Source organism: Balaenoptera borealis (assembly GCF_965194805.1).
Source record: "Balaenoptera borealis genome assembly, chromosome: 3".
NCBI lineage: Eukaryota > Metazoa > Chordata > Mammalia > Artiodactyla > Balaenopteridae > Balaenoptera > Balaenoptera borealis.
The window spans coordinates 10,986,762-11,008,903 of record NC_138866.1 but is presented as its reverse complement, the minus strand read 5'-3'; the positions used below and the strand labels follow the sequence as shown (position 1 = coordinate 11,008,903).

At 37.2% G+C, this 22,142-nt stretch overlaps 1 protein-coding gene and 1 long non-coding RNA gene across 9 annotated transcripts in view; both read left to right on the top strand.

Moving 5' to 3' along the window:
* Window positions 1-301: 301 nt before the first annotated feature.
* The window catches only part of UNC79 (unc-79 homolog, NALCN channel complex subunit), a 257,982-nt gene continuing 236,141 nt past the window's right edge, over window positions 302-22,142 (top strand). For all 8 annotated transcript variants that reach the window (XM_082384436.1, XM_082384433.1, XM_082384434.1 and 5 more), the window contains exon 1: window positions 302-380. In XM_082384436.1, the coding sequence (XP_082240562.1) occupies window positions 359-380 (22 nt within the window). In that variant the 5' untranslated portion in view covers window positions 302-358. The remainder of the gene's footprint in view (window positions 381-22,142) is intronic.
* Window positions 8,559-21,690, top strand: LOC309625319. The gene is made up of 2 exons (XR_014242460.1): window positions 8,559-19,793; window positions 20,072-21,690. It is a non-coding gene; the product is annotated as an uncharacterized lncRNA (long non-coding RNA).

Sequence of the window (22,142 nt, the reverse complement as noted above, 5' to 3'; positions counted from 1 at the left end):
CTCCTCCCCCGGTCGAGCCCATTCTCCCATTTCACCAGGAGCCGCAGCTTGCTCCCTCCTTTCGGTCTCCCCGCCCACATCAACGCGGGCAGCTCCAGGAGGGGACGGACAGGAAGCCTTTGGCCGCCTATTAAATCCCACCCATTTCTCCGGGGGCGATTTCCTAACCTTCCGGGACCGAATTCTGCAATTTGATGTGCGTTTTGTCCGAATGGTAGCGACACGGGCCTAAGGGAGGGGGAAAGCGAGGGGGTGGGGGTGGGGGGTATGCGCTCTTTTCCTCGCAACATCGCTGGCGGAGCGAGGGAGCTCACACGACACAGATTTTGGGGCAAAGCCTTTGCATCTGGACAGCACCATGTCCACCAAAGCGGAGCAGTGTAAGTAGCAGCCGGCCCGCCGTTCCGGCCCGGCCTCCGGCTGGGAGCTATTGCAGCTGCAGCGTTTGCGGCTGCTGGGAGACCTTGGCCTCGTGCTGGTGCGGGGGTGGGGGCTGAAGTTGGTGGGGGGGTGGGGCGTGGGGGGGGGGGAAGAGAAGGTGGGGGGAGGGCGGACGCTAATGGGAACGCGGCGCTGTCCCCGGTGCTGAAAAATTATGCGGGCTTCCTCGGCTGGTGGCGGGGTTTGGCAAGACCGAAAGACCCTACGAAACGAAATTAAAATGGGGTCGTTTTCGGGAAGAAGGGGCCTCGTATCTTTCAGATAAATATTTCGGTATGTCTTGTTGGAGTGGGGGAAGGGGCAGCAGCACATGAGGGGCGGGGAGCTGTCGGTGCCACCCGAGTCCGCCGGGCCTTCTGAGCATGCCCAGTTCTCGGTGCTGGAGCCATAGGGGAGTTCGAGTCTGCAGTTTCCACTTTGGGTTGGAGAGGCTAGAAGGCAGAGAAGGGGGAGGGAGGATTCTGGAGTCTGAATCCTGGATTCAGTGTGAGGAAAATCAGCTCAATAACACCAGCACTAATGCTAAAACTAACCACAACCAGAGGTTAAAGCCAGAGTCAGTGCTTGCAAGAAAGTGAAAGGGGCTCTGGAAAAATGATCTAATTATTCTTCCAGAGAGGTTTCCTTTGTAGGGCAGCTCACACAAACTATAAAAAATAGCAGGAGGATTGTAGTTGTCCCAGGAATGATTGGCTGTGTGTTTGGTTGGAAACAAGCTGCTAACTCCTTGTGGACAGAGGAAGTTTCTAATAGGCTCCCTATAGCCGTTCGTATTGCAGTGCGCATTAGTAGGCCTTTGGTATGTACTTGGTAGGTTGATTAACATGAAAGCTTTTCCTGAGTGCACTTGAAGGATTCAGGAACTTAAACTTCTGTAAATAAAAGGTGTTTTTATTAAGCAATGAGTTTGAATTTTTGACAAGTATACCAAAACCTATTCATCGAATTGACTCTAGTTTCTTTCAGAACAGCACAAGGTTATGTTGTCACTGCTTGAAAGTCTTTTTAATTCTTCTTTGGAATGGCTATTAAAGCCATTTTGTGAGACACCAAAAAACAGTAGTCTCATTATTTTGGGGCAGTAGCTTGAATTTGTTAAAATGCAGTATGTCACTTATTCACCAGGTAGATTAAATGAACTGAAGACTCAGAATTCCCAGATTGATGCTTCATTAGAGATCCTTTATGAGCACCTACCATCCAGTGCTTGTACCTCTACATAAATTTTTTCTTTTTTTTGGAATCTGGAACACCTGAGTTTGAATCCTAGTTCTGCCGTTTACTGTTTGACCTTGGGCAAAATAATTGACTTCTATGAACTTTATTTCCTCATCTGTAGACCTGGGGTAATAATGCCAGTGGGGTGGTTGTGATTATAGGTGAGAGAATACACATCAAATGTTGAGTAGTGAGTCCAGCATATAGCAAGTACTCAATAAATGACAGTTATGATATTGACAGTCATTTCCCACTTATTAGTCCATCTCTTCTAAATCATTAGGAAGTTCTTTTGTGATTTTTTGGCCTGTTTTAGTTAAATCTAAACCTCAAAGATAAATTTGGCTTCTACAGAGGCTTTTGAAAAAATTATGCATTACGTTTTGAGTAATGGTAACATAGTTGGAATCGGTGCAGAACTTGAGGATATCACACCCTTAAAGATTTTATTTTAGTACAGTTGTTAAAAAGACCACTACCTGTCATTTGCTTTTACAGTTACGTATTATGTAAGAAATATCAGGTTAAAGCTAGTGAGTATTACTGTCCTCTTCCTTGTTATATTTTGAGATGCACTGGATGCTTTGTCTTGTCTCTTTCCTGGGCAGTTAGTGCCAAGATGGATAAAAATCTATCTGTGGACTTGGTTGTGTAGTGCACATAGTGTGTAGTTTAGGAGGTAGTTTAGAATTTTTTGTAAAACAGGTTTTGTTTTGTTTTTTTATCTGTGGATGGAAAGATACCATATTTGAAGCTAGGACATATGGATTTGAGTTTTTCATGTCCTTCTGATTAACTGTGAGACACAAATAACTGGGCAATTAACTTAATAGTTTTGTGCCTCAGAGTTTCCATCTGTAAAGTAAGGAGTAGGAGGAGCAGCTCTCTTTGTTTAGCCATTAGCATTTTGGAGGGCAAAGGAGGTAACACGGGAGTAGGCTGTGAAAATGATAAGGGTGCTTTGGGTGTTTTTCGGTATCTTTATCTAGGGTGGAGGGAAGTTAAGACTCTCTTTTCTCTCTCTCTCTGACGTGCACTAACATGGATGAGCTGACACTCCAGTGCACATTATATACCCGAAAATAGAGCACATACATGAAAGGCTGCATGGTTACTGATTACGAAGGGTGAATACTTTTTAATAAAGTGAAGTTGCAGATCTGTGATCCTTGGACTCTGTAGGAGTACGGCTAGGAGGAAGGAGAAAGAGAAGGGAGGGCCGTGAGATTTTTCTCTTCTACTGGATGTGAAGGCCACCAGAACATGAGAGAACGAGAGAGACTTCATTTCGTTTCTGCATTCAGGAGTGTGCATAGTACCGTTTGCCTAAGGACCAAGGGGGAGATGGAGGCTTAATGCAGTGTCAAAATGATATTTCTGTTACTCTTCTTCCTGAGACCTCTTGATGTAGGTACAGGCTTCTTTGGTACAGGAAGTGGACATAGTTTGGTTGAGCCAGCAAGAGGAAGTATTGCATTTCAACCAAACAAATTACGTGACTTAACCTTTGAAATGTAACATATCCCAGTTATGTGAAAGATGATCTTATTTTTATGTAGTAGCATTTTCTTTAATAAAATAAGTGATAATGATGAAAGAGAGTCTAGGTATAGTTAAGATATACTTTGGAGCTTGTTTTATACGTTCAGTCAGTTTCCTGTGCTTTGTGCAGAACATCATAACAGGAGGTGAAAGCTTCCTAGCAGTTTCTCAGGCGATTGCACAAGAGTTACAGGCTTTTTCCTTGAAATGCTTCTTTTTCTTAAAGTCAAAGTTCACTGTCATGAAAATGTTTATGTAGCTGATATAGAATGATAAAAATAAGAATTTATAGTTCTTTCATTTGGGATTCTAAAGAGGAGAAAGAGGAATCTACCCCCCGCCCCCCAGTTTTCCCTGTCTTTTAAGAGTTAAAATTGACCAATCTGGGGTACTTTGGGTGTGCTCTTTCAAAAGAAGCTTGCTTTTGATAACAGCAGAAGTTAAGAGTCAGGGTTCTAGAATCAGACTGCTGCTTGGGTTTAAATCCTGGCTCTGCTTCTTGCATTCTCTGTGCCCTTGGACAAGTTAACTCTACCTCTCTAAACCTCAACTGCATTGTTTGTAAAATGGGGATAGTCATAGTTGTGAAGATTAAATGAGGTGATCCATGAAAAGTGCATAGCACAGAATCCTGGCATATAATGAGGAGTTAATAAATAAGTTAGCTCATTATTATCATCATTATCATCAAGTATAAAACCTTGTACTTACTGCTAAAATAAGGATAATTATAAAGTTTGGATCTAGTCCCCCCCACCCCCCACCAGCCCAGAGTGGAGCAGAAAAAAAAGTAGCCATTGTTTAAATGGGACATGGGCTCTTGGGCTATTTTTTTTCTCCTTTGCTTGTCTCCAAGTCTCTTCTACAACAATCAACCTAACCCATTTGGGTGGGAGTGGATCCCTGCATGGCAATTCCTTGACTTGATATATCTAGCAGGGAACTGGCTGATCACTTAAACAGAACATTTCTAGGGCATGAACTACCTATCCATCACCTTTTGTATTATGATGACAGTGTAGCATCTGGTTAACATAAATCACTCATATAAATATCCATCAAAATGTTTGTCAAATTTGGAAATTAACCTGCTGATATTTGGGGTATAAACTCAGTATAGCTAATTATACAAATGTGAATGTGTGCCATTTTTAATGTATTTACCCTACTCAACGTCTTTATCTCAATAACTAAAAATCTTTTGATTACGTCAAAACAAACAGTTTTAAGAGTATAGCTAATTAGCAGTATGATTTGAAGTTGAACTTTCCCCTATCCCCTACATATTTAAGGGTCATACTTAGAGAAATCAATAGGGAGTTTTATTTATTTTTATGTACATTATTTGGTAATGTGACTAAAATATAAAAGCACTTCTCCTTTGAATAACATTGCAACCTGTAGCCATTTAGAAATCTTTGCACAACAACATTGCTGACTTCTTATAGACGGAACTCTAGTTTTATTCACATGTGTAAAAATTAGAGTGTACCTATTAACCATATTTGTGGTAGCAAAAAGAACACCAGGTTTTTAGCTCTGATTTCTCTGCATGATTTGACACTAGCTTTTCTATTCCTTATTTAAACTCTCCTTTTCTTCTTTCTTTGCTGGCCGTTCCTACTCAGATTTTTTCTCAGGGCTACCTTTCTTCTCCCTATCTTTAAAAACAGGATTCTGTCATTAGTTCTCTCTTTTTTAAAAAAAAAATCCCACAGACTCTTTCTCTCATTCACTCTTGTGGTATTAACTATCACCTCTATGTGGATGACACCCAAATTCAATTTTCTAGTCTAAACGTGTTTCTTGAACTATGGCCTCTATACCTATCGAAGTGTCCTATAGGCAACTCAAACCCAAACTCATTGTCTTCTGTCCCAAACTTGTACTTCTTTTTTATAATACTCATTTTGGTGAATGGCTCCATGATCTATCCACCCATTCACCTAAGTCAAAAAATTGGGAGTGTTCCTAAACTTCTCCTACTCTCTACCATTACTATTTAAGCCCTAATGGTTCTTGCCCATCCAACTAAATCCCTGCACTAGCTCCTTGATCTAGTTACATTGGACTGTTTTTTTCCAGTTCTTCCAGTGCACGATGTTCTTTTTGCCTGATATGCTTTCTTTCTCTTTTGGCCCTTTTCTTTGCCTTCCTAATGCTTACTTATTGTTCATTATTTAGCTTGGAAGCCCTGCGTGATTGTCACTCTTCCCCTGTATGCCCTACTCGTGTGCTCACACTGTATTGCAATCATTAGTCTTCTTGTTAGTTGCCCTAATTTGTGTGTAGACGGTATTATGTTCACCTCTGTGTCTTCAGCACGCAAATCATTGTCTAGGGCAGTGTTTGCACAAAAACTGTTTCTTGAATAAGTGAAAATGAATGAAGGTGAAGTAAATGTCTTTCATAAAGAAGGATTACATAATTATGTTTTGGATATCATTCACCTGAAGATTTCATATTTTCATTAATGTGAAGTTCTGTACTATATACAATGTTCACATGCTTTTCAAATGGATTTACAGGTAAATAAAAATATAGCTGTCCAAAGTACTTAAAACATATTTGCTAAATCAAATCTTATAGTATTTATATAACAACTTACACTTTTCCTGAATGTTCATTATATTTTTGGTTCTTTCTCTTAGTTAAAATTTTCTCTTAGTATGTTCAGCATAATAATCACGATTCCTAATTGGTAGACAATCTTAGCACGCAGCCAGCTTCTTCTTTTTTCTTTTGAGATAAAGTGACAATACATCTGAAGTCAGGGACTCTTCATGCTGTAACTTGACTTGGATCCTTTGGTAGTATACCTGTGCAAATTTTCTGTATTGATTACTCAACCAATAAATAGGCTTTAAATTGGGATTTTCATTTTGCAGTATTATTATGTTGGAAATTCACATGCATTTGTTTCTCATATTCTGAAAAGATATGGGTAGCTCTGCATAAACGAACACATACATTGGCTTAGAAATGAAATGTTTATTGCATAAAAAAACTACATTAAGCAAAAATGTACCCTTATCAACAAGCTCGCTTCCTGTAGTGTGGAAAGCTCAATCATTTCATTTAGAATTTTTAGCTTTTTTCAACCCATACGTTCTATTTCTGTCTTGTTTTTCTCTCCTTCTGGACATTTCTTGAAAGGACAATGCTTCTAAACAGTATATAGTTTATTGTGTGAGTCTTATTTACTATTTGATGTGGGATTAAAATTGGAGGGATATTCAGCATTTCAGAGTGTATTTCAAATTCATTGGTCTTAGAAGCTTGGTCTGACACTAGAACAAAACTTAAAGGATATGTGTGTGTGTACGTAGGTACTTATGTATATATATATGCACATGTGTGTTTATATACCTATACATTTATATATATATATATATATATATAAAATGCTATTTTAAGAAGAAATGAGCTTGCCTCAGAAGTGAAAATAGATAACTCCTAATCATATAACCAATTAAACATGTCAGAATTATATGTATTTGAATCTTAAGAGCTCTAGAAAGGAGGGTTTAGATATCTATTGTTTGTGCCTATTATGTATTAAGCACTTTGACATATATTAGCTTAATTCATTCTCATAATACTTTTGAGAGTCAAGTGTTATTGTATTATGTAAAACTCTGGTTTTATGTCTTAAATATTCCTTAGGTACCTCACGTCCTCTTTATTCTTACCATCACCATCCTAATTATGGAATTTATCATATCTTTATTATAACAGCCTTTTAATTTATCTCTCTGTGTCTGCTTTTGTCCCCATCAAATCTATCCTCACGTAGTCCCCTTAGTGATCCATCTGAAATACAGAGGCTATCGTGTCATTTTCATCATTCTCTTCTTTAAAACACTTCCTATGTTTAAATACCTTACTATCACCTTTGACCCACGTTAGAGCTCCACCTCTTTGCGAGTTGGGTGAGCTCTTCCTAGATGTTAGACTATATACCATATACGTAGAGTAACTGCTCACTAATGTTGGATGATAGCATGACTTAATTTCGAGGCACTTTACTTTTACATTACATTTAAAATTTTAAAAAAAATTTTATTTATTTTATTTTTGGCTGCATTGGGTCTTCGTTGCTGCACGCGGGCTTTTCTCTGGTTGCGGCAAGCGGGGGCCACTCCTCGTTGCAGTGCGCAGGCTTCTCATTGCAGTGGCCTCTCTCATTGTGGAGCACAGGCTCTAGGTGCACGGGCTTCAGTAGTTGTGGCACATGGGCTCAGTAGTTGTGGCCCACGGGCTCTAGAGCGCAGGCTTAGTAGTTGTGGCGCACGGGCTTAGTTGTTCCGCGGCATGGGGGAATCTTCCTGAACCAGGGCTTGAACCTGTGTCCCCTGCATTGGCAGGCGGATTCCTAACCGCTGTGCCACCAGGGAAGCCCTACATTACATTTTAATATGCGTTCCAGGTCCTTCTTATGTCATCCTTTAAATGTGGCACTTGAAAAGGACTCAATACCTTATATATACCTTCACTAGTGCAGAGTACAGGAATCTATATTTCAAAATGTAAAGATTCCTTTAGCTCTTCGTATTATAATGTCAAGCCTCTGGTCTGCTGAAACTGCCAGATCTTTTCCATAGGAATACCTGTTAAGCCTGTTTTCCTTCATTCTCCAGCTGTGCAGTGGGACGATAATAGAGCTTTGTTTAACCCTGTGTTAGTTTCCTAGGGCTGCTGTAACAAATTACCACAAACTGGGTGGATTAAAACAAGAGAAATTTATTCTCTCACAATTCTGGAGGCTAAAAGTCCAAAATAAAGGTGTTGGCAAGGCCTTGCTTCCTCTGCAGGCCTTCTTTGCCTCTCTCTTACCTTCTGGCGGTTGCTGGTATCCCTTGGTGTTCCTTGGCTTGTGCTGTATCACTCCAATCTCTGCCTCCGTCTTCACGTGGCCTGTGTCTCCTCTGTGTCTCTGTATCCAATCTCCCTCTCTTTTCTCTTATAAATACCCCAGTCATTGGATTTAAGGCCTCGCCTAATCCAGTATGACCTCATTTTAATCCGATTACATCTACAAAGGCCCTATTTCCAAATAAGGTTACATTTATGGGTATCAGGGTTTAGGACTTGAACATAACTTTTTGGGGAACATGATTCAACCCACTACAAACTACTAATTTCATCTTTTTAGTGTCATCTCATTGTTATGCCTGATTTTATCATTCAACATAATAGACATTTCTCCATTAGTTTTGCATCAACTACCAAAATGATATGCATCCCTATATAAAATATTCAAAATAAAAATGTTGATCAGGAGAAAAGAAGTAAAAAAAGAATGTGGTGTGCCATTAAATAGCTTGTTTCAAGTTGCTTTTGAGCCATTGATCAATGCATTTTAGATAAGACAGTTTCACCAACTGCAAATGCATCCTCTTGTGGTACTACCCAATCCATATTTTATCAACTTGTCTGTTCTCTTATTCAACAAATATCTATTGGGTGTCTGCAGTGTGTCAGGCTCTGTACCAGGCTCTAGAGGAGCTTACAGTTGAGTCTACTCTGCTGAGATGTATATACTCTATCTTTAGCTTTCCTTTGTTACTCTGTCCAGATTCCCCCAAAGAAATAAGAAATTGAAGTGAACTTGGCATGACTTATTCACAGACAGCCAATACTTGCTCCTTAGGATCATTATTGCACTCTCTCCTTTTTTTTTAAACTGTAGGCTAAATTTTTTTTTTTTTTGGTAGAGAGTTGTATTGGAATCCCCTCTCCCCCATTCAACATTTTTCTTATTTTCCAGGTTTTTCTGGCTATTCTTTTTCATTCTTCCAAACTAATCTCACAATCAAGTTGCATAGGTCCAGAGAAAAGCTTGATGGTATTTTTGAGTATCACATTAAATTTATAAAATAACTTAGGGAGAACTGACATCTTCAGGATGTTGAATCTCACTATCTAAGAACATTGTATGTCTTTCCAATTATTTTCAAGTCTTTCTGTGCCTTTCCGAAAAGGTGCTTTTAGAGGGGGTGCTTTTAGAATTTCTTGTTAAGCTTATGCTTAGTGTTTCTTTTGTTTTAAACATTTTTATTATTAGTTATTTTATTTATTTATTTTTGGCTGCGTTGGGTCTTTGTTGCTGTGCGCGGGCTTTCCCTAGTTGGCGGTGAGCGGGGACTACCCTTCGTTGTGATGCACGGGCTTCTCATTGCGGTGGCTTCTCTTGTTGCAGAGCACGGGCTCTAGGTGCCGGGCTTCAGGAGTTGTGGCTTGTGGGCTCTGGAGCACAGGCTCAGTAGATGTGGCACACGGGCTTAGTTGCTCCGCGGCATGTGGGATCTTCTGAGACCAGGGCTCGAACCCGTGTCCCTGCATTGGAAGGTGGATTCTTAACCACTGTGCCACCAGGGAAGCCCCTGCTTAGTGTTTTTTGAAATTCTTTTTTTTCTATCATAATTGAGGTTTGTCTTTTCTTCTATATTTTTATTTTTATACACGAAGGCTATTGATTTTTGTATGCCTATTTTGTAACCTTACTTTACCAAATTATTTTCTTTTTGTAATTGCTTTTCCATCTATTCTTTGGGTTTTCAAGATATATAGTTATATAATCTGCAAATAGAAAATAATTTTATTCTTTTCCATCCAATTCTTATATCTCTAATTACCTTCTCTTTTCTAATTGCATTGGCAAATATTTCCACACAATGTTAAATATAGCATAGAGCGTATTCTTGTGTGGTTTTGAATTTTAGTAGCAAAGCGTCTAGTATTTCTCTATTAAGTAAGATTTAGGGGGGGCTGAGGTAATATTCTAAGGAAGTGTCCATCAATTCTTTTTTATTGAGTTAAAAAAAACTTGAATGGTGTTGAATTTTGTCAAGTTTATTTTCTGTATCTATGGAGACCATATGACTTCTCTTAACTTTATTAATATGCTGGATTGGATTTTATGTTTTATTTAATAATATTTGCAGTGATATTCACAAGTTAGATTGGTTCATTTTTTGGGGGGGGTGGGGAGTAATTCTAGTCAGGTTCTGGGAACAATGTTATACTGACTACATAAAATGAGTTTGGAAGATTTCCTTCTTTTTCTATGCTCTGGAATAATTAAAGTAATATCGAGGTTTTCTGATCTTTAAAAGTTTGTTAGGGTTCCCCTGTGAAATCATCTGGCCTGCTGCTTTTTTGTAGTGGAAATTTTTAACTTCTTCCTTTATTTCCTCTATGACCCTTGTTCTATTTAGACTTTCTGTTTCTACTGGGGTCAATTTTGGTAAGTTTTATTTCTCTAAATTTTTTTTCATTTTATCTAAGTTTTCAAATTTGTTTGCATAGAATTATGCAGAAGAGTCTTTTAGAAAATTTAAAATTTCCGCTATTTTGATGTTTATTTTCTCCTTGTCATTTCTAATGTTATATATTTAATGTTGTATACTTGTGTTTTCTCTCCCCATCCCTATCCCCTTTTTTCCTGATCTAGTTAGTGGTTTGTCTGTTTTATTAATTTCTTTTCTAAGGAACCAGTTTTAGATTTATTTATTAATTCCACTGTTTTTTTTTTTTTTTTTTGGTTTGTAAATTAATTTCTACTTTTATTATTAATTCCCTTTTCCCCAGACGTCTTTTCTTTTTTTTTTTGGCTGCACTGCACAGCATGAAGAACTTCCCCGACCAGGGACCGAACCCCTGCTCCCTGCAGTGGAAGCCTGGAGTCTTAAACCACTGGACCACCAGGAAGTCCCAGACATCGTTTTTTGAAACTTTGGTGTTTTATTTTCTAGCTTCTTGAGTTGGGTGTTTATTTATTTTAATATTTTTGATCAGGCATTTCATGCAATATATTTTATTTGACACTTCCTTTAGCTGTAGGCTACAGATTCTGATAATGTCAGGTTTTTATTATTATTTTCACAAAGTTCTGCAATTTAATTTTGTATTTTGCCTTTGACTCAAGTGTTGTTTAAACGTGTGCTTGTAAATTTCCACTTGGAAGGGCATTTTTGTTTATTTTGTTATTTTGTGTGTGCGTTTTCATTTCTTTTTAAGTTGAGGTATAATTAAAATATAACATTAGTTTAAGGTGTGCACATAATTCAATATTTGTGTATATTGCAAAAGATCACCACAAGTCTAGTTAACATCTTTTTATTTTGTTATTGATTTTGAGTTTTACTGCATTATAGTCTGAGGATGATATTTGCATTATTTCTATTCTTTGGAAATTATTGAGCTTTTCTCTGTGGCGTCAGATTAGGTCAGTTTTTATGAATGTTCCACGTGTACTTGAAAAGAAATTGTAATCTCTATTATTGGTATTCAAAGTTTGATATAGATCTAAAAGATCCACCTGATTTATGTTGTTTTGGTCTTCTATACCCTTATTAATTTTTAGTCTGCTTGATCTTGGATTTTGAGAGGTATGTTAAATCTCCTATTGTTAGTGTGTTTTTGTCTATTTCTAGTTGCATCTCCTGTAGGTTTCAGCTTAATTAAAGTTATTGCTTTGTTATTGGGTTCATAAATATTAATAACTGTAATATCCTCATTGTGAATTGTAGCCTTAAGCATTATGAAGTGGCCTTTTTAATATATGGCAATGCTTTTTGGTCTCAATTCCACCTTGTCAGTATCAAGATTAAGACTCCTATTTTCTTTTTGTGTTTGCCTGATATGTCTTTCTCCATCCTTTTATTTTTAACTCTTTTGAATCTCTTTGTTTTAGGTGTGTCTCTTGTATTCTGCATAGTGTTGAATTTTGATTTATTAGCCAATCTGAAAATCCTTTTCTTTCAGTTGGTGAGTTAAGCCCATTTACATCTATTGATATGATTAATATGTTTGCCCTCAGTTCTATCATACTTTTTTTTTTTTGTCTTTTGTATCTACGTTTTTTCATTATGCAGTTGCTTTTACCTGCTTTTTCGTTCTGTTGGTTAACTTTATACTAATACCTTTATATAATACCATTAGTCCACTTTATTTTTTTTGGACTTACTAGTTCCCTACGTTGAAAAATATTGAAATTAGCTTGTAACCTCTTCTCCCTTGCTCCTTCTAGCCCAGTATCTGATCTAAAGTAATATGCTATTATTTCCAGTTAATGTTTAATGGACAGTCATATCCATATGCACTCCTTATTCTCCCGACCCCAATTTTTGATAATTATACTTGTCTGCTATATTCTCTCTTTTATGACCATGGGTTATCTTTGTTCTATAGGAATATTTATATTTAGTGCTCACCAATGATTCTTATATCACTGTCTCTCTCAGTCTTTTTGGTTGTCTGAGTGTTCTTTTCTGAGAGATTCTTTTGGAAGGGCTCACAGGATCAATGTACCTTGAGTTTTGGCAAGGTTATAATAGTTTGTTTGCAGCTTTTTACTTGGAGGCCAGTTTGGGTACATGTAAAATCCTTGTTTCATATTTCCCTTCCTTGAGTGTCTTAAATTTGTTACACCATGTTCTTTGGGTATTAGGAATTGGTTGAAAAGTCAGGGGGCAATCTTGTTTTCTTTCCCTTATTAGTGTCTTAGCCTTTTTGCCTAGTTGCCCAAATGATGTTTTATTTTCTTTTTGAAGTAATTTTCACTGTAATAGGATTCAGTGTTGGTCATGCTGAAGTGATTGTGGTGTATCCTTTCAATGTATAAATTCAAGATTTTTTTTTAATTTTAGGAAAATGTTCTGAAATTATAGAATATAATTTAATATTTATTTTGGTCTATTGTTTGACATTCTTCTTTGAGATCCCTATCATATGTATGTTGGGTCTTTTTTGCTTATCTTCTGTATGGATCACTTTCTATTGAATGTTTTTAAAATCTCTTTCTGTATTTCTTTTGAGTTTTTTTTAAAAAATTAATTAATTAATTAATTAATTAATTTTTGGCTGAGTTGGGTCTTTGTTGTTGTGTGCGGGCTTTCTCTAGTTGTGGTGAGCAGGGGCTACTCTTCGTTGCAGTGTGCGGGCTTCTCATTGAGGGGGCTTCTCTTGTTGCAGAGCACGGGCTCTAGGCGTGTGGGCTTCAGTAGTTGTGGCTTGCAGGCTCTAGAGCGCAGGCTCAGTAGTTGTGACACACGGGCTTAGTTGCTCCGCGGCATGTGGGATCTTCCCGGACCAGGGCTCAAACCTGTGTCCCCTGAATTGGCAGGCAGATTCTTAACCACTGCACCACCAGGGAAGCCCCCTCTTTTGTGTTTTTAAAAGAGTTACCTGTGCAGTATATCTTTATTAGTCTTTATATGAGCTAGCCTATTCATGGTGATTCCACATGTATATACATTTATTTAGCTCTTAACTTGAAATGTCAAATATAAATAAAATTGACACTATTCAGTTGAATATTACCTTATTTCTCATAAATCCAAACTTATTCATTGTAAGTAAGTACAAGCATCTGACTACATCATTCTGTCTTCTAGTGTAGACATGCACAAATACCTACATATTGGAATGCATGTAGCTTTGTCCTCTTTTTGTTTATTGTGGAAATAGTTACATATAATAAAATTCACCCATTTTCAAAGCACAGTTTAATGACTTTTGCAAAGCAGATAGAATCGTGTAACCACCACCTTAACCAGTATATGAAACAGTTCTCTTACCTTAAGAAGATTCCTTGTGCCCCTTTGCTCTTGATGTCCTTCCTGTACCCCCAGCCCCAGGCAGACATTGATCTGCTTTCCATCACTATAGTTTGCCTTTTCTAGAATTTCATATAAATGGAATCATTCAGTACATAGTCTTTCTAATTGACTACTTTTATTTAGCATAATGTTTTTGAGATTCGTTCATGTTGTTGCATATATTAATATTTTGTTTCTTTTTATTGCTCTGTAGTGTTCCATGGTTTGTATATATTATTTGGGTTGTTTCTAGTTTTTGGCCATTATGAATAATGCTGCTAAAATATCTGCATACATATTTTCATGGGGACATATGTTTTTATTTCTCTAGGGTGAATGCCAAGGAATGGAATTGCTTGACAATATGGTATTTAGTGTTATAAGGTATTGCCATATTGTTTTACAAAGTGGCTGTAACGTTTTGCATTTCCACCAGCAATATAGCTGCTCCATCTCCCATCCTCACCAACACGTGGTATTGACAGTCTTTTTAACCTTAGTCATTCTAGTGTGTGTGTAGCTGTATTGCATTGTGGTTTTAATTAGCATTTCTCTGAGGACTAGCAGTGTTGAACATATTTTCATGTGCTTATTGGCCATATGTATATCTTTTGGGAAATGTTTGTTCCAATGTTTTGTCCATTTTTATTAGCTTTTTTTTGGTTGTCTTCTTATCGAGTTGTAAGAGTTCTTTACATATTCTGAATAGAAGGCCTTTGTTCTGAAAAATTTCGCTTTTGCTCTGTGGCTTACCTTTGTGTTTTCTTAACTATGACTTTTGAGAAGTGAAACTTTTAAACCATGAAATCCATTTTATTAATTTTTTCTTTTATCATTTGTGTTTTGGTCTCCTGTTTAAGAAATCTTTGCCTAACTCAAGGACATAAAGATTTTTACCAGTGTTTACTTCTAGAAATATAATAGTTTTATCTCTAATATTTAGGTCAATGAACATTTTTGGGTCACTTTTTATGTATGGTATGAGGTGAGGCTTGACGTTCATTATTTCCATGTATAATGTCCAGTTGTCCCAACACCATTTCTTATAAAAGCTGTCTTGTCTCCATTGAATTACTTTGGTACCTTTGTTGAAAATCGATTGACCGTGTATGTGTGGGTCTATCTCTGGACTCAATTCTGTTTATCCATCTATATGTCTATCCTTATGCCAGTGACATACTGTCTTTATTTTGTAAATTTATAGTAAGCCTTGAAATCGAGTAGTGTAAGTCCTCTAACTTTGCTCTTATTTTTCAAAATTATTTTAGCTGTTTTAGGTTCTCTGTTTTCTTATATAAATTTTGAAATCAACCTGTCATTTTTTTCAAAAGAAGCTTATTTGAATTTTGGTCTATGGATCAATTTGGGCAGGATTAGTATCTTAACAACACAGAGTCTTCCAATCCTTGGAATGATATATATGTATACTTATTTAGGTCTTGTTTAATTCCCCTTCGTAATGTCTTATAGTTGTCACGTCATTCATTAAATTTATTCCTAAGTATTTTTGTGAATGTAGTTGTTTTTCAAATTTCATTTTCTAATTATTTGGTGTTAGTTTAGAGAAATACGATTGATTTTTGTATGTTGATCTTATATTCTGCACCCCTGCAATGTTCACTTATTAGTTTAGTAGCCTTTTTGGGGATTATTTAAGGTTTTCAACACACCCCATCATCATGTCATCTGTGAATAAAGATTGTTTTACATCTACCTTTCAAATCTTTATGCCTTTTATTTCTTTTCATTGTCTTATAGCACTGGTTAGGACCTCCAGGGCAGTGTTAATTAAAAGTGGTATGAGTGGATATCCTGGCCTTGTTCTTGGTCTTAGGTAGAAAGCTTTGAGCCTTTCACAATATCGAACAACCTTGCATTCCTGAAATAAACCACATTTGGTCATAATGTATATCCTTTTAAAATTTTGTTGGGTTCTATTTGCTAATTTTTTTTCTATTTGGCTGCGCAGCATGGCTTGTGGTATCTCAGTTCCCCGGTCAGGGATTGAACCTGGGCCACGGCAGTGAAAGCACCAAATTCTAACCACTAGACCACCAAGAAACTCCATATTTGCTAATATTTTGTTAAGGATTTTTGTGTCTATGCTCTTGAGAGATGTTGGTCTGCAGTTTTATTTTCTTGTAATATTTTTGTCTGGTTTTTGGATCAGGGTAAAATTGACCTCATGAGTTAGGAAATGTTCCTTTTTTCTACATTTTCTGAAAGAGTTTGTATAGAGCTGATATTCATTTTCCCTTAAATTTTTGATAAAATTGACCTTTGAAGCCATCAGGGCCTGAAGGTTTTTTCTTTCCTTTTTAACAAAGGTTTTAAATTTTAAATTGAATTTATCTAATTGATATAGAACTCTTCAAGTTTTTTTTTGTTGTTGTTGCTTTAATTTATTCTTAGTCAGTTTTGTTATTTGTGTCTTTCAAGGAATTTGTCTATTTTGACCATTTGACAAATTTGTCCAGTTGTCAATATACTGTCTTAAAGTTGTTTGTAATAATCCTTTATTACCCTTTTTTATATCTGTAGAATCTGTTGCTATGTCGGTTTTTTATTTCTTTTTTTAAAAAAATATTTATTTATCTTATTTTATTTTTGGCTGGGTCAGGTCTTAGTTGCAGCACTCAGGATCTTTATTGCAGCCCGTGGGCTTCTCTGTAGCTGTGGTGCACGGGCTTCTCAGTAGTTGTGGCGTGTGGGCTCCAGAGCACGTGGGCTCTGTAGTTTGTGGTACACGGGCTCTCTAGTTGAGGCCCGTGGGCTTAGTTGCCCCGCGGCATGTGGGATCTTAGTTCCCTGACCAGTGATGGAACCCGCATCCCCTGCATTGGAAGGCAGATTCTTAACCACTGGACCGCCAGGGAAGTCCCCTATCTTTTATTTCTGATATTACATTTTATGTTCCTCTCTTTTTTTCTTGATCTGTCTAGTTAGAGGCTTATCAGTTTTATTGATCTTCTCAATGAACCAGCATTTGATTTTGATTGTTTTCTGTTTTCTATTTTATTGATTTCTGTTACTATCTATACTATTTCCTTCCTTTGGTTTGCTTTGGGTTTAATTTGCTCTTCTTTTTCCATCTTCTTAGAGTGAAAGTTTATTGATTTGAGACCTTTCTTGTTTTTGAATATAGGCACTTAAATCCCTAAATTTCCATGTAAGCCTTACTTTAACTGCACTCCACAAATTTTGATAGGTTCTATTGTTGTTATAGTTCAGTTCAAAATATTCTCTAATTTATCTTGTAATATTTTTCATTGACCCAAAGTTTCTTTAGAAGGGTGTTGTTTAATTTCTAAATATTTGGGATTTTGCCCGATTATCTTATTTATTGTTTTCAATTTCTAACTTAATTCCACTTTTGTCAGAGAACATATTCTATATGCTTCAGTATTTTGACATTAATTGAGACTTGTTTTATGGCCCAAAACGTGGTCTACACTGACCGGTAAACATTCCATAAGCACTTGAAAAGAATGTATGTTCTGCAGTTGTTTGTTGATGTGTTCAAGTCGTCTATGTCCTTGCTGTTTTTTGTCTAGTTTTTCTGTCAGTTGCTGATGAAAGCATATTGTAGTTTCTAACTATGATTATAGAACTCTCTGTTTTTCCCTTTAAAACTGTCATTTTTTGCTTCTTGTGTTTTGAAGCTCTGATACTGGGTTCATACTCATTTATGATTGTTATGTTTCCCTGTTGAATCATCCATTTTAACATTATGAAGTGTCTTTTTTATCCTTGTTAATGTAGTTTGTTTTGGAATCTGTTTTATCTAATATTAATAATGCTACTCCAGCCTACTTTTGTTTACTGTTTGTGTGGCGTATGTTTTCCATCCATTTTCTTTTAATGTTTTATAGTTTCCTATTGGCTTCCTAGCAATTATAACGTACACCTTTAATTTTCACAGTTGATTTGCAGTTAATAATGTACTACTTTATTTAAAATATAGAAACCTTGCAACCTTATAGTCTCATATCCCTCTTTAATTTGTAGTTATATGTAATACATTTACATATGTTATATACAACACAGGACAATGTTATAACTTTAATTTTAAAGTTGTATAGTTAATAAGGAAATTAAGAGGAAAAAGAAAACATAGTCTTTTGTATTTACCAAGAGAGTTGCCATTCCTGATGCTCTTCTTTCTTTTCTGAGGATCCAAGTTTCTATCTGGTATCTTTTCTCTTCAGCCCAAAAACTGTAATTGCAGCTCTGCTTATGACCAAATTTCTTAGATTTCTTTTGCCTGAAAATGTCTTCATTTTGCTTCTTTTTTTTTTTACAGCAGGTTCTTATTAGTTGTCTATTTTATACATATTAGTGTATATATGTCAATCCCAATCTCCCAATTCATCCCCTCCATTTTGCTTTTATTTTTGAATAATAATTGTGCTGAATATAGAGTTCTGCTTTGAAAGCTTTTCTTGGTTTTTTCAGTACTATAAAGGTATTATTCCATCTGGCCTTCATGGTTTCAGAGGGGAATTCAGCCATCAGTTGTATTATTCCCATAATATGTATAAAATATATTGTTTTTCTCGCTGCTTTCAAGATATACTGTTTATCTTTGTCTTTAATAGTTTGAATATCATATGGGCTTCTGTTAGCATAGGTTGCTAGATTTTATTCTGCTTGATGTTTGCTTATCATTCTGTGTCTGAAAATTTCTGTCTTTTATCAAATTTGGGAAATCTTTGGCCATTATTTCTTTAAACATTTTTTTCTGCTCTATTCTTTCCATTCTCCTTTTCTGATATTCCAATTACATATCCTTAATTTTACTGTTTGATGTTATCTAACAGGTTTCTGGGCCCTGTTCACTTTGGTTTTTTCAATCTTTTTTTTCCTCTGTTCTTCACCTTGGATGCTTTCTATTGCTCTATTTTCAAGTTCATGTACTCTTCCTTCTGTCATGTCCATTTGGCTGTTAAGTCTATTGAGTCAAGTTTTTATTTCAGAAATTATGTTGTTCAGTTCTAGAATTTCCATCTCGTTCTTCTTTTATTATTTTTATTTTTCTGCTGGGACTTCTCATTTCTCTGATGAGAGTTTCATGCATTGAAAGCATGTTTTGTTTTACTTCATTGAGGATATTATAGTAGTTACATAAACCTTGTCTGTTATTCCAACCTCTGTTTCATTTAGTGATCAAACTAGTTTGATTTTCTTTTCTTCTGAGAATGTGTTTTATTTTCTTGCCTCTTCATATGTTGGGTAATTTTCGATTGTGTCCTGGACATTATGAATGTTAAGTTGTGAAGACTTTGGATTCTGTTATTTCCCACTGGCAAATAGTGTTTCCTTTGTTTTAATGGGTCATTTTCTTGGCTGGACTTGAACCGTAAAACTCTGTTGCTTATGCAGTAAATCCTTACTCTGCTCAAATCTTTTGCCTTTTGCTGGGCTGCTTAGAGTCTGTTTTGTACTTGTGTGGTTCAGGGGTCAGTCAGGGAGGTAGATTCCCCTACTCTCTTCAACATTCACAGTTTGCCAGTTTTCCTTTTCTGTTTCCCCAGGCCAGAAAGCTTGTGGGTTTTTCTATGTCTGCTCTCACCACTGTGCACACTGCACGGGCTGCACTTAGCTCCAGGCCCATGGAGACAGGAGCCTGCTGGTATAGTTGCCTGTCTTCCCTCCTCCTTGGTAGCTGGAATTCCCCTATCAGAGTCTATCTGCTTCTGTTCATTCTCCTGTACCTTCAGTGGGTTGCTTTTTCATTATGTACAAGCTTCTTAGTTGTTTTCTGTGAGAGGAAGAGGGATTGTAGGTAGAGGTTTATTTTATCATAACCTAGAGCCTCTTCATTTCTTTTCTTTTCTTTTTTTTAATAAATTTATTTATTTGGCTGTGTTGGGTCTTCATTGCTGCGTGCGGGCTGTCTCTAGTTGCGGTGAGCAGGGGCTACTGTTCGTTGCGGTGCACGGGCTTCTCATTGCGGTGGCTTCTCTTGTTGCGGAGCACCGGCTCTAGGTGCGTGGGCTTCAGTAGTTGTGGCACGTGGGCCCAGTAGTTGTGGCTCCTGGGCTCTAGAGCGTAGGCTCAGTAGTTGTGGCGCATGGGCTTAGTTGCTCCGTGGCATGTGGGGGTCTTCCTGGACCAGGGCTCAAACCTGTGACCCCTACATTGGCAGGCAGATTCTTTTATTTATTTATTTATTTATTGGCTGCGTTGGGTCTTTGTTGCTGCGCACAGGCTTTCTCTAGTTGCGGCAAGTGGGGGCTTCTCTTGTTGCGGAGCACGGGCTCTAGGCGTGCAGGCTTCAGCAGTTGTGGCTCACGGACTCTAGAACGCAGGCTCAGTAGTTGTGGCACACTGGCTTAGTTACTCCGCGGCATGTGGAAACTTCCCAGACCATGTGTCCCCTGCATTGGCAGGCAGATTCTTAACCACTGCGCCACCAGGGAAGCCCTTCTTTTTAATTTTAAAGAGTTCCTCCTTTCCATGCTTTATCTTTCTTAAGCATTATCCATTGCGTTTATTTACTCCTGTGTTTCTACTGGTTTAGTCTTCATTTAAAAAATATTTTTTCTTTTATTTCTAATTCTCTCCAGAGTTCTTTCACCTTGATTGTCACAATCTCTCTCTTCTTTAGTCACCTAATTTCAGTGTGTTAACAACACAGTTTCATTTTCTTAATTTCTTTTAGCTTGCTCTGAAGTATTGGGTTACAGTTTTCATCTGCTTAGTGCACGTGCCTCTGCTTCTTATTCTCTTTCTCTTATGATAAATTCACATGGGATTTTCCATTGCTCATTTTTAAAGTGAAATAGGTTTTTCTACAACTTTAAAGACAGAGGGGGTGGTTCAGGATAACTTTAGGGCTCTTCTTTTATTTTTTATTTTTTGGGCAGAGTGATAAAACAATATACTTGTGTACTTTCTGAGACCTGCTTTCTTTGGTTTTCTTTCCCATTTTAATTTGGACTTTCTTTGCGTCTAATATCCTTACACTGTTCTGCCTTGGGATTGGGATTCTCTTCCCAGCAGTTTCTTCTGAACACAGAGCTTTATCTCGAGGTTAGGCTTGGCTTGTTAGTTGTTAGAGCTGAGAGTCTGTTCCATCATTATCAGATCTTATCATCTGAAGAACTCCCTCCTTGCTTTGACTTCTATTTTCAGATTGGGACACCACAGTTTCCAGTGAGTACCTATGGATGATTTGGGAGTTCTCTTGACCGGAGGACCAACAGAGGCCCTTATGTGTCTTCCCTATGTGTCTTCCAACATGGATACTGATATTGCATGGAAGTGTAGCTAACAGAAGTTTGTCCCTATCCACTTGTAATTGGTTCATGGGACTACCTTGTCACCTAGTTTTGTTGTAGATAGTTTTGTCAGCCAGTCTTTGGGTTTGTCGCCCTCATTGACCTTTCCGTTTTTATTGGAGGGGCTTGGGTTTATTTGTAACCTATGCTGCTGCCATTGCCCTCTTCCTGGAATCCTCCTTTTTTAGGGTATTTAAAGTGACTCTTTTAAAAACCCTATTCTCTGGTATTTAAGATCCATTTCTTGGATAAATGGCTGTTGCCTTTAGAATCAGGCTTGTGACTACTCACCCACTCTCTACGTCTGTATCAAGACGAAGTCACAGCAGTCCCTTTAGTCCTTTCTTTTTTCCTGTTGCCATTAAGAGGAGATGACCAAAACTTGTAAATATGGGAGCCTCCTAATCAATGGCAATATTGAGCTTTCCTTATACCACTAGGCTTAGGCTTGCTCTTCAGTTTTCTGAAATGAAATAATATAATGTTTATATACACTATATACATGCTCAGGGGATGAAACTATAAAGAAAAGCAAAGAAATGATTCAGAAAATTTAGAAAAGTATTTACTTTTATGGTGAGTGAGAGGGATGAAATTAGAGATAGATACACATAAGATACAGGAAATGTTCCATATTTTAATCTGGGTGGTGGGTACATGAGTATGCATTTAATATTATTTTGAATCTGTATATATAATTTTATGTCCTCTTTCATAACATCAAGAGAAACTAAATAGAGTCTCTGGAAAACAGTCCAAATTCAGTATTCATGAGAGTCCCTTCCAGGGATATCACTGAGCAAGGTCAGGAGTGAGTCCAGAAAAACAAGGGTTCATGACAGCTGGGGCTTTTGCCGGATGCAGAAGTGTGAGCCAGGTACTGGACCTCTGGCAAAAATATGGTTGAGCAGTGGGTTACTCTGTATTTTCTGCTTAAGCTCAACATGACCTACCCCTAGCCCTTAGAAGTAGGTCAAGGGACACTTCTTTGGGAGTAAAATGAGGGTTCTTAGCTGTTCCAGGAGACTGTGGAAGAGAGTAGGCGCTTTGCTGG